We start from the raw sequence: 13599 nt of genomic DNA, 5'->3' as shown, positions 1-13599 counted from the left end.
CCCGTTTCCGGGTCAATGATTAAGATAAGAAAAAGTCATTTCAAGTTTTTTTTGGTTAAATTAAAGTTAGATTTTGTCGGCTCATTTTTTGGGTTGGGTGATCGAATCGGATCATTTCGGGTCGGGTCATTTACGTGTCAAGAAAATTCGTGTCATTTTCACGCCGAGAGTCGAGTCAAACGAGTTATTATCCACGAATAACTTGATAATAGTTGGCCCGATAATGACCTGAATCGAAATAACCCGATCTGAAACCAACAAGTCCGAAATTTACTCGACCCTAACTGACTCGGCCCGAACCCATGAACAACTATATCCGTCTTAAGATTAAAACGGATCGAATATATCTCACGTGTGCATATAAGACAAATTTGTTGGGTTTTTCTCATGCATTTTGCTTTGGTTTTGTTCGGACTATTTGACCCGTATTAAACTTAATATGACATACCTGTCTTAAATGATAATTTGTGCTATTTAATTGGATTACAACTAGTTTTAAACCCGTGCAAAATTGCACGGGTATGTATTTGGGCCAGTATTAATGTTTTTGGATGTATATTTGTTTTTGTATTTCTATTGTACTTATCTAGTTGGTCTAAATCTACGATCTACATAATTTATGTTTAAATTTGTTAAAACACGTATTCACATACACGGGTTTATAAAGAAATAACGTAATCTACTCTTGTAAATAAAAATTGCATACATAAAAAACTTTACATCCGGATAAAAGAAATATAATATAATATATTCAACTTTAACATATGTATGTAATTCATTTGCGTTTTATGTTCGATCCCGTATATAAATGTTATTCCTTCTTGAAATTATGTAATTTTATTATTATGTAATTTTGTTTTAAAAATTATGTAATTCAATTTCATTTACTCGCATTTGTAATTCATTCTGCGTATATGTTATTAATTTTATTTACACGGAATGTATAAAATTATTTCATAATATTATTTCATAGAATTTGTTGTAAGACGGAATTTAACGCATATTTGAAAAGACGGAAATGTGAAGAAATAAATACATTGCACACTCAAGGGTCCCACCATAACATGAATTTCCAAAAAAAAAAAAAAAAAAAAAAACTGCATTAATGACGTGGCGCGTTGAGGATTGAGTATTGTCTTTTGTGTTAATATAGATAAGATTCTTTTTTGGTGTATTTGTCCAATCCTCCATTTTTTTTCTACCAATTTGTCCAAAAAGAAACCTTTTTTACCAATTTGTCCACTACCCCTTACTTTTTTTATCAATTTGTCAATTTGGCCGCTTTATTTTAACACAAACTGATTTTGTAAACATCTTTATGAATATGAGCTTTTTTCGACATATCATTATGTAGTTTGCGAATGGTTTTAACAGTCCGTTGTGGACTGTTAAAGAGAAAATGGAAGGAAATAGAGAGTGAGAAATAAAGACGATGTCAGAATCATACCCAGATAATTTTTATGTAGCACTACATATTTGTTTGGTTAAAAAACTTCTACCGGTAAAATTACGAGGGATTAATGAGTTATCGGTGATACTAATGATCTGAGGTTCTAGTCTCATCGTCACCAAAGCATATTATTCATATACTCCGAAGTAAATAGTTCAACAGCAATAGCAATAGAAGTTTGATACATCCGGTCAAATGGCTATAAAATCCGAACATAATCGCAGTAGTGTACGCAATAAAAGTCGTATACAAATACGGAGTATTAACTAATACACGGATATAGAGGGCGTTACACACGGCAAAAACACTTGCTAAACAAGTTTTATTACACCATATAGATATAACCCCCTAGTTTGAACTCCTCGCTATCTTACATCACCGATGATAGCTTCTACTCGCGATCTTCTCTAATCCTGCAAATGAGGAATCAAAGGCTGGTTAAGAGATCATAACTCAGAAGTTCATAACAATGTCAATTAAACCAGGAGTGAAATCAGATAACACTGGATTGGTTTAAATAACCGAGTTTACAAATAAAGATGCAAGTGATATCATGAATACGAGAACAGCGAGAGAGCCTTAATCAGCATTTGAAATATTCAATGACGGGTAAAACAATGAAAAAGAAACGGGAAAAAAAGAACATCATGAACGAAGTTAGCATTGATATACATGGGAGAAACATGCTCACTGTAGTCTTAAACCATCATATATACATTGATATACGACTGGATACTATCAGATGCCTACGGTAGTCTAGCCGGACACTTCTTTGGTCCTTGAGGACACATAGCAATATGGAAATGAAAGCGAATATAATCTTCGAGAAAGACAGTGAATCAGTATTATGCATAGAAACACAGTAAAATAATGGCTTAATAACTGAGACTAATCTCCATGAGTGGACATGGTCAACAAGAATGCACCATTTACGATTATTACGAGCATATACACTTCACTTCTTGCACAAACCATGACATTTTCTAAAACAAGCAGAAACTTTTTTTCTTCCCTTACATTCAGTAAAACAGCAGGGTTTTATCATCCACCTCCATGAATATTTCAGTAAAACAAGCAGAAACTTTTTTTAATAGTGGTACATTAAATGAATAGATAATTACCTCATCCGAATCGCTTCCTCCATCTGACTTCTTCTTCTTAAGACGAGTAGTACCGCCCACCTTGCTGATAGGGAGTTTCATATCTCCAAATGGAGTGTTCACATCAATATTTCCTTTCATGGTATAACCAGTACCTCTTCCCCTAATCATATCCCATACAGCAGACCCGAAATCCTTAGGTCTGAACGAGACCGGAAGATCAAGATAAGTGATGCCATTTTTCTCGAGGTTAGCAGTTTTCTCGAGTTCAGTGCCTCCAATGCTAACATCACCAAGCCAGACTTCATAGTCCAAAGCTTTAAGACCCAAGTCAAAATCATTCATGTTCTCTAATTTGAGATGAAGTGATGCAATAGTTTCTTCCATGGAGAATTTCTTGAATTTTATTTTCTCAACATCAATGTCGGGTTTGTGGGGTATAGGGATCTTCCCTGTTTTCTCAAGGGGTATAGTGATCCTACCGATAACAGGCACGTCTATAAGCAGATCAACCTTAACTCTATAAGGAATGATACTTCCTGGCTTAATATCAGAATAGGTTTTCTTTATATCTTCGAAAATAAGAGTAACCGGGATTTTGATAGTCTCTGAGCCATGAGCATGAATTGTTCCAGCATCAGGGATCAGTCCGGAAATCAGCTTTCTTCCCTCACTATCAATCAAGTAATTTATGTCAACGAGTGGGATCGGTACCGGATTGGGATTTTTCACAAGGACATCAACAACAATGTCTGCCTTATGATGGTTAATTTTTGGAATATGAAAGCCACTAACATCAGCAGTAGGCTTGCCGAAGCCAATTGCACCCTCTATCTTTTCACCAATATCTTGAATGAAACCCTTCACTGTATTTAGAAACCCGCCTTTTTCTTCTTCGTTTTCTTCCTTTTTTTCTTCTTTCTGGTGACTTTTCTCTCTAACAATTCTTTCAACTAACTCTGGGTTATCAGATGACGCCATTTCAAAATAATTGGTGATGTGTTACTGCCAAAATGAGAACAGACAGTTAATCAAATATTTCAAATTCAAAATACTTCACTTTAAAAACCTAAATATTTCAAATTCAAAATTATATTTTTGTTTTCAGGAGTATCAAGACGTGTTCGAGCACCTAGAACCTCATTTGAGGACATAGTTTCCGTGTCTAATTAATTGAATCATGCCACACTTGGATATCTACAAATGTATAACATGATCCCGAGTAGCATAAGGTCACATTGGGTTCGACAGGGCAAGGACATCATTGATCATATGCGTCGTTCATATAATTACACAGCTCAGCTAAAATGAGCAATCAGGAGCTTATATTCTAAACAATTTACTGAAAAATCAAATTCATTATACCAGGTAAATTGTTTGACTGTCGAGTGTCGAGCTTTAGATACTGATGCCAAGGGAAAAGCTTTCACTACGACAAAAACTTCAGTAAATGAAAGGTGAAAAACAGCATAACATTACACTCAGTAGGTAAATACTACTATACCTCCAGTTATATAATAAGCATTGTACAACCATTATACATTTATCCGAGCTTATGTGTATTGTGTCTGAGCTTTTATAAAGTTTATTTTTTTTTATGTTTAAATGGATCAGTTCAGATACTTTACAGTATAGCACAAATTCTTTAAAACAAAACTCGAAAACTTTAATACAGAGCTCAGATTCTACACCATACGATGGTATAGTCTACTAATTGCAGTCAGTAACCATCCAGATGATGATCAAATTCTCCAAATATACGCTGAAAACGTAAAATTCGTGATCTTTGAGCCATCAAAGCAACAATTTTTCATATATTTGTGTATAAACAATTGCAACTTATGCGCATTTCTTCGTGAGAAAAACTCGGTCACAGACTGACAGTTGACATTGTTAAATGGGATAGAGGGATCAGTTGACAATCATCAATCATTTAGAATTCAGATCAAGAATGATCAACAAACCCAAATCATAATTCACCAAATCACGTCTAAACTAATACAAATATCATCAAATTAGTACAATAAAGTCAAAATCTTTACCGGGTTTACAGAATTACTACAGTCTGAGATAGATCCACAAATTTGATCACATTGATCCATCCTATACATATACTACCTCCGTCACGATCATTTATTTACATTTTCTTTTTCTTTCATGACGGGTATTTTAATCAAAGGTATTATATGAACTTTATGAAAATGTAAGTCTCTGTGGATCAGAATCAAATCATGTAAAATCCCAATACAGTAGAACTAATCATACTACTTCCTCCGTCCCATTCATTTGTTTACCATTTTTATTCTTTATAAGCGGTACTTTAATCAAGCGTAAACAAATGATTGGGACGGAGAGAGTATTAAGGAAAGATAGACCAACTTACCAGACCAGATGGAGAACAAAGTTTACAGCACAAAAGGTTGTTTCTTGTTGCTGGTACTTAGGAAAAACCAAAGAGTTGTGGTGTATAAAATAACATGGAAATAAATAATTTTTAATTTATTAGCATTATTTAAGATTAGTAGATTACCCACTTTGGGATTTAAAAAAAAAAAAAAAATAATTAGAGGGAAATTTTCTTGTTTGATTGATGATGGTGGGTTCACATTTATTACAGATAACTACATGAGCGGATGTGGTCATGAGAATTCTGTCAGGTGTCTGATTGTCCACTAATCTTTCTCGATCGACGTGCCACGACATCCTGTGTCGACTTAAGTTCGGAATTCAGTTGGTTTTGTGTAAGACCGTGTAATGTACTAGTCAATGACTCAATGGTAGCTTATGCAATGATGTTGAATTTTTTGTTTGTGGTGTTCTGGTGGGTAGCTGGGTAAGTTCTATCAAAAACTGAAATTCTTATGAAATCTCGGTCGGTGCCCTTTTATTTAAATCGGATTAACTTGTTTGGTTCACCGTCTAGGAATTCATAGTAAAGAAATCCAATCCGGAACAATAAAGTTTCAACATACTCAAAATCTCAGCCTTGCGGACAATATAATTAAAATTCCAAAATGCTTGTAGTACTTAAGAATGACAGAGATTTCATTTCACAATATGAAAATTCCGAAAGAATTCCACAGACGATATTATTCAACTTTAGCCAGGCCCTAGAACTTTAAAAAACTAGAAGTCCTCAAAACAACAACTTTGTAGGATACAATTTGATCAAGTAGACATGCAACTTTGAGAAGGCTCAAAGGGCGCGCTCGTCTTCAACTTTAACCAGAGCTTAGAACTTCAAATGATGTTCAAATAGCGATGCCATCTCAATCTGTGAAACCAAAGAAGAGGGCAATAGCATCAATCACACAGTACGGGAGACAGAAATAAGGACACACTTACGTTTATTACATATATGATATATGTATATCATATGAATCACAAAGCCTTGTCCTACACAATTCAATCAAGAGAAGGCAGGCAATACTTGCCATTTTAAGCGGTTTTCTTTTCGTAGCCCCACAGTCCTTATGTAGTCCCTTAAGTTGTTTACCTTCGTGATTAATCAGTTACAGCAGTAAATAAAGATGACCAGATTACATGCTCTCAAACACTACACAGTTACTACTCTAATGGAAACAGAACTTGATCCTTGTCGTGACTCGTGAGGAATATATCTCTGCAGCACAAAATATAATATCCCTCCCTCTCGACTCTCCAATCTCCATCTCTTTTTCCCACAACACCAACCAAAAATAATTATAAAACAAATGATGAATGATATCTAATGGAGGGATTCAAAAAAGAAAAATATATGAATAGAAGCCATAAAAAAATAACAGTCTATGCTTCTTTCAATTACGCAAAAGTCAGAACTTACAGCTACAAGTGCTGCCTCAGCACCTTTATTCCCTGCTTTCCCGCCAGCTCGATTTATGGCCTGCAATTACAATCACATAAGAACGAAATCAACGCGGAAGCTGCTACAAATGCAAATATATATAGATTGCTCGCTGAAGCCAGAAATAAAAGGTGAATAAAAAAATACAGGTTAAAGAGTGACATTAACCATAAACCCACACTGGAAGACTATAAATTAGGGTGCTTGAGAAACAAAAGTTCAGTCAAAAAATCGGTGTTCCCTTTTAAAATATGGTTGTTCCTTGCGCTTCAGAATAAGTTCATCCTTAAATGTTTTTCTAATTGATATCTTCGTTCACGGTAAAGTAAGTTGACGCTTTAGAAGAGACCATAGTCTAAATCTTTTCTACAATGTACCCCCGTGTTTTTCACTATTATTCTATCATACAGCCCTCATCTTTTAAATATACCAGTATATGCCTTACCTCTTACTAGATTGAAATATGACCGTACTAACCCAAGTTGCAAATATGTTACAAAATTCAATCTTTGCTGTCAATGCTAAGGATCAAGTTTAAAGCACACAACTATTTTGTAGAAATGGTTCCAGTTAAAAATTACCTGATCCATGTCATCACAAGTCAAGACACCAAATACACAAGGTACACCTGCAGCAGCGTCGCAAACGTTTAAAAGCAACCTTATGTTCGGTAGTAGGGCAAAGATAATGCACCTCAGCACGCAGAGATTAATGCTTTTATATTTTGGATTATTGCATTTTTATTCATTTAGAGGAAATTAGAGAAAGGAACACTTTCGTTCAATATTCATCCATAGATCCGCATTTAAAAAGCATTTTCTGAGTGAGAATTTTTTAATTGCAGTCGTACCAAAAGTCAGTTGGTCAACATTATTTCGACAAGTCTAAACAAACAACAATGTGCGAAAATGTGAACTAGAATGTTATACCTGAATTTAGCCCTGACGAGAGAACCCCAGAGGTAGCCGAATTAACAACAGCATCATAGTGCGAAGTGTCACCTCTTATCTAACAACAGTTCAACAATTAAATCAGTGATAATTCAAAATGTCAGGGAATTCTGGAAAACCAGGTACTGTATGTCTGTTAAAAATCGACAGTGGAAATTCTCCATTCATCAGTGTGTCAAACATACATGCCATATAAGGATGTCATGACAGTTGGCCAATGGCTTTCTTATAGTTATTCTGAAAAGATCTTAATTCTGGATTATTATCATTACAATAATTGCTTATGAAGCATGGCCACACTTAAGCAATTGTATCCGCGTCAAACACCAACACTCTACTATTTGCACACTCAAAAAACAGTTTGAAGATGCCAAAGTAAAAGCATACTCTCTGAGCACTGTGTAATACAAACCCTCTTGTCCCTAAACTCAAATCCTCAATAATCAAGCAGTTTAAGTATGCAGCAATGTAAATAAACGAGTACATTGAAGGTTGAAGCTAATAATCATTAAATATGACTCCCTTCTATTCGTTGGAATCGTTACATTTACAAAATTATCCTCACATATTTTGAAAAATGCAGCAATTCAAATGAATTAGGGGCGAATAATATAAATTGAATTTTGGCAGAGATAATAAATCCGTAAAAGAACCCAATTTTGTCCAGACCAGGGAAAAAGAGGTGATCAGTCAATTTAACGTTTGATGTGGTTTTAAAGTAAGACAAAAGGTTCTGTCAAAGTCCAGTGCTTTCACAGACTGCCCTTATGAACAGTTGTAGTTTTCTTAGGAAAGAGATGCAGTGAGCATCACAAGTGAATTCCAGAAATAATATCTGAAACTGAGAAGTTGAAAAATTCAGAATACAATTTAAATGAGGAGCATGTTCTCGAAAGAGAGCCTCAAGAGGATGTGATTTTATTTCTCGGTCTTAGGTTTTGCATCCTGAATTCAGAGAACTTCTTGTTATCTGATTGTATTCGCTTTTTGACATCTAAACCTTAGTCAGAAATATGCTTTCTCTGGCTCTATTTTCTGTCTATCTTCTACAGCAAATTCTTGTTTAAAAAATCGAGCACACTCTTTTTAGCCAAGTAGCACTACTCACTAGATGCAAAAAACAATAAAGCAATAATTACAGTGAGGGTCTGGGGAATCACAGGATGAAAAGCCACACAGCATAAGTTTCAGTATATAGTAAGAAAACCTTACCACAGCTCCGATGCATATAATAGCGTGATATTTTCCGGATTTTGCGAGTCTTTGTGCAACAACACCAAGCTCAAAACAGCCAGGAACCCAAATAACCTGTGATAAGAAGTCAATAATATGGAAACAATTACAACTTACACACTGTTAACCCAAAAGCTAAGTAGATGCACAACATACACACTGTTACCCTATGATATTAAAGAAGATCACTTAAAGTAATGCTTCAAGAGAATGTTTCTCTATGTACAATAAAACAAAAAAGATGATCCCTACCAAGGCAATCCAATTACGTGAGAAAGAAAGAGATCGTGTCTAGACTTCACGGATAGTAGAAATCAAAGCAATCCCAAATATAGCAAAAGGAAAGTGCTATAACGAAAGAAAACAAGAATAGACATATAGAACTAATAGAAGTCATATAGCACCACAAAATAACACAAGTTAAATTGACTAGCAAAACGGGAATATGTCATTTTTAAATTTAAGAATAATCTTCTGACAGGTTGCTATCTTTAAAAAACAGCATAATGTACAAAAGGTAGCTTGTGGAGGATCCTTTCAAACCCAAAAACCCTACAACTCTACAAGAGAGGTGAAGAAGTTGATTTCCACGTATTAAATGCACGAATTTTTAACATATAATATCATTGTTCTTGGAGTAAAACATCATCTTCTCTTTAAAAAAAGAGAAAAGAAAAGAAAGCAAAACATCTATCGCATGCATTAAGAATTTAAGATCCATAGTCAACCCGTGAGCCTTTGTTGTCCTAACAATGATCTCTGTAAACCAAGTTTCGGACTTCTGGTATAGCAAAAAATATGCTGAATGTTACAGTGCCCAAGACAGGAGTTACATGAGACCACAATGACATTCACAATGATGTACAAATAGTGAAATAGATCAGATCCTAAAAGAAGCTGAGCACATTAGGGTTCTGTGACCCCAATTTAAGAGGAAATCAAAATCTAAAGCGAGGTTCATAATTTGTTATATTGGTCCCACTATAGTTATAACCGCGCTACACCAATTAATGGAACAGGAGGAAAGGTTAAGAACAGCTAAGTAAAAACCACACTAACTACATTATAGTAAAATGGGTACACTAGAAAGGGGGAAAAAGTCAGGGTCATAAATCAACTAGTGATACATAAGAAGGAAAAAAACATTTGTATTTGGTTGCGCAGCGGCATATAACAATAATAAGATATAAATGACATCAGATCAAGGTGCAACTTACATCAATATCTTCTTCGACTGAATACTTTTTAAAAGTGTCAAGAGCCCCTTCCATTAGCCGCCTTGTCACAAATTCATTGAACCTAGCCACAACCTTAATAAGGGAAGCAACACTAGTCGATCAGTAAGGGCAGTCAAACGTAAGTTTCTACTGTATTCAAAAGTCCTACTTCAGTAGAAAGCGATATGGAACATATAAGGAGAGCTGCTGATAATGTTGTACTTGTCTCATGACTTAGAGCCTTGTTTTTAACTAAGTCAGGCGAATTCCCTTAGGCTTTGTTTGGATAGGAAAAAAGGAGGGAAAGGGAGGGGAGGGGGAAGGAGGGAAGAGAAAGGAAGGGGAAGGGAGGGGAAGGAGAATGGAGAAGGTGATTTTCCCTCCAAATCTTGCCTATGTTGGTGGGGAAATAATTTGCCTTGTAGGAGGGAAATGAAGGGATCCATTTTCCCTTCCCTCCAAATCCCTCTATCTTCATTTTGCTAACCAAATAATGGATTTCTCATCCTTTTAATTACCTCCCCTCCTTTTTCCTCCAAATCCCCCAATCCAAACAAACCCTTAGTGAATCTTATTCATCTTACTTTACTTTCAAGACTTTCAAAACACACACAAAAAACAAGATAACAGAAATTAGTCCTATTTCCGAAGAAAGACGTACAATGGCAAACCGAAAGCCCTGAGCTTTGGTGACAGATCCTTCAAGCTCCCTAACTGCTAATGTTTGTGCGAAAGATGCAACATCCTTCCTTCCTGTCACAACATGCACCAATCCAGCACCTGAAATCGCATTTGGAAAACAAAAGAGGGTAACTTTCAAAACATAAAGACGCAAATGATTTGAGGTCAGTCGACACAAATCATCCTTCAAAACCATCAATGGCGAATTACACACAAAATCCCACATAAATTCAAAACACAATCTCAAATATGAGAATCAAAACTACCTCTTCCGTCCAAAACATTTGTTTACCTTTGATTAAAATACGTCTCACAAAGAATAAAAAGGTAAACAATTGATTGGTAGTAAGGACGCAAATAGAACTTCCAAATCACAAAGTGGCAACTCCTAAAATCCTACACAATGCTGCAACAATTTGACTAAAACACAAAATGGGCAATCTTCAAATCCCATATAATGCAATTAAAAATGAAGGTAAAGATCAAAAATTGGTCAACAAAACATAAAGTTAGGATCTTCTACAGCCCGTAAATAGTTTATACAATACATTGCAATAAAAAAATGAAGCTTTTTAACAACAAAAAAAACAGGAAAATTACATACCAGTAAAAGATGAGGAGGGTGAAAATCGAAGGAAAGAAGAAGAAGAAGAAGATTGAAATAAGGTTGATTTGAGAGGTAAAGATTTGGGATTTGTGGTGGTTTTTGTTGAAGTAAGAAAAGTAGTGGGATTTGCTGCAAATGAAGACATTGTTATTGTTGATTTTGTGGGAAATTAAGTGTTTTTTTGGTGGTTTGACTTGTGGAGCAAAAGTATCAGTGAAGTGGATGGAAATTGGAATTTTTTTTTTTTTTTTTGGTATGGAATATGGATTGTAATGGATCGGTTTTTGTGTTGGATTATAAGGAATTTAGAGATGGAAGTGGTTTGGGCCTTGTTAAGGGCCCATTGTGTATGGAAAAGAAAATGGCACAGTCTGGCACGAGAAGGTAGACTTTGTACCGTGTCGCTGAAATGAAAATGGCGGGTTAGGCATTGTCCATAGCGTGTCGTGCCAAAGCAATGCCTCCATAATAGCCTTATTTGTTCGTATTTTGGGCGTGCCTGAACTAGGCATGATTTTCTTTCTCAAACTTCTGCTAGGCATAGCCTATGTGCCATTCCATATTGGGTCGTGTCAATCTCGTCTCATGCCCATAACACTATGAGTCGTATACTTGTATGAACTCGAATTTTTGTATAATCCCTAATGATAATGAACTCGGGCTAGTCCGGTGACCCGATGTCCAGCTAACCAAATTCCACACACTAACACAAAGTTGTCAAAGAGTTTCCTAAACCAAAGGAGAAGACGAAAAAACACATCCATGGAGAATAGAGAATGTTTGAGATCAGTAGGATGCTCGTGCGTTGCAACGGGGTAATTAGCTTAGTAATAAAAAAAATGATTATAAGGTCTATCTTAATATTTACATCTTATGTTTAATAATTTACTTAGATATTTAGATATGATCAAAAGTCAAAACATCTTATCTTATTTATTAAGAGGCGTAAAAGATGTTGGGTTGATACCTAAGTTCTAAGGATGCCTCATATTTATAATCATAAGACCACCACATCTTATGTTAGTCGTTCGATGTGGACAATTCTATTATTTTTATATAATCCTACCTTGTTTTTCAATGTGGGACATATAACATACTAAGAAATACACAATTTTATATATGTACAAATTATATGAAATCTATACGATAATGATAGCATTTTTAGCACGAATCAAATTATATTTTTCATAATTTTCTTAACGATATTTTTTTGGCAAATGAAATATAAAAGTTTTTATATAAAAATTAGAAACACCACCTCAATATAATATAAGAAATAAATATTATAATAATTAGAAGATTCTTCACTTAATTTTTTACATCAAAAAATATTATTTATGATACTTTCCTAAATTAATTTTAGGATCACCCACCTTATGATAATTTTCTGATGTGAGACGATTCAACTATTAATATGTAGTATATTTACCACACTTACATTATTTTTCAATGTGGGACAAATAACACACTAAAAAGTACACCATCTTTTTTTGCACATATTTCGATATCCAACCCGATTTAATAATGAGAAAATATTATACTGTATATTTATATCCGTACGTTTTTTTCTATTTTTTGTCATAATTAAAATATGTACAAATGATATGATTTAAATTTCATTTTTCCTAAACATGATTTTTAAGATGTAATTGAAGGGGCAATAATATTTATAAACAAATGCAAAATATTTTATTTTTCTGGTGCGATTTTGATTAATGGTTAAAAATTATGACGTGTTTTAGTTACTCAAATGTAATGAGGCATAATAATTACCTATATTTGAAAGTTAAAAAAATTTAATTCTACTATTTATCAAAGTAAAAAATCTCATTCTTGATTTGTTTGTGGATTCAAGATCTTTTTATGCAACACTTGATTGTATTATAATTCATAAATTTTCTATTTTAGTGCAGATATTATCACTATATATGACACATTAATAACCAATTTATGTATATTTAGCACCCATTTTATTTTTTAATTATGATTTTGTCTTAAATAAAGTTACTATACTATCGATTGTCTTAAAATAAACATTATAATATCACTAATATTGTAATATATAATCACTTTTATAAATATCTACGTGATTAATATTTGTATGGTATTGTTCTAACTAAGGTTTTCCGTTAATACAAACTCTTATAAGAACTCTCTAAGATAATATTTAAGCGATTCAAAAGATTTTGACTTGATACCCCTAAGTTTCAAATATGACTCCTATTTATAATCATGTGATACCTCACTTCTTGATAATCTTCTAATGTGGGACAATTCAACTATTCATATGTAGTATATTTACCACACCTACATTATTTTTCAATGTGGGACAAACAATATATTTAGAAATACACCAACTTTTTCGCACCTAATTTATCTAACTCAATTTAATAATAATAATAATAATAATAATAATAAACAAATACTATACTATTTATTAATATTCGTATAGTACATTTTTTTTTAACTTCTTATCATAATTAAAATATGTGCGGTTTAATAACCTTGATAATATAT

The 13599-nt window shown here is 33.9% G+C and overlaps 2 protein-coding genes across 2 annotated transcripts; both read right to left on the bottom strand.

Moving 5' to 3' along the window:
• Positions 1-1565: 1565 nt before the first annotated feature.
• Positions 1566-5160, bottom strand: LOC141618914 (desiccation-related protein At2g46140). The gene is made up of 3 exons (XM_074435974.1): positions 4934-5160; positions 2572-3555; positions 1566-1863 (listed from the first exon to the last, which is right to left on the bottom strand). Exons 2-3 carry the CDS (start codon positions 3529-3531, stop codon positions 1858-1860), a joined length of 966 nt encoding a protein of 321 aa, XP_074292075.1. The 5' UTR covers positions 3532-3555; positions 4934-5160; the 3' UTR covers positions 1566-1857.
• Positions 5161-5520: 360 nt separating this feature from the next.
• On the bottom strand, positions 5521-11353 carry LOC141618916 (6,7-dimethyl-8-ribityllumazine synthase, chloroplastic). Its single transcript, XM_074435975.1, has 8 exons — positions 11080-11353; positions 10456-10574; positions 9795-9887; positions 8557-8652; positions 7324-7402; positions 6976-7022; positions 6374-6433; positions 5521-5824 (listed from the first exon to the last, which is right to left on the bottom strand). Exons 1-8 carry the CDS (start codon positions 11225-11227, stop codon positions 5783-5785), a joined length of 684 nt encoding a protein of 227 aa, XP_074292076.1. The 5' UTR covers positions 11228-11353; the 3' UTR covers positions 5521-5782.
• Positions 11354-13599: the final 2246 nt, after the last annotated feature.

This window comes from Silene latifolia, chromosome X (genome assembly GCF_048544455.1).
Source record: "Silene latifolia isolate original U9 population chromosome X, ASM4854445v1, whole genome shotgun sequence".
NCBI lineage: Eukaryota > Viridiplantae > Streptophyta > Magnoliopsida > Caryophyllales > Caryophyllaceae > Silene > Silene latifolia.
Note: the sequence above shows the minus strand (reverse complement) of the source record. Positions and strands in the feature narration are given on the sequence as shown.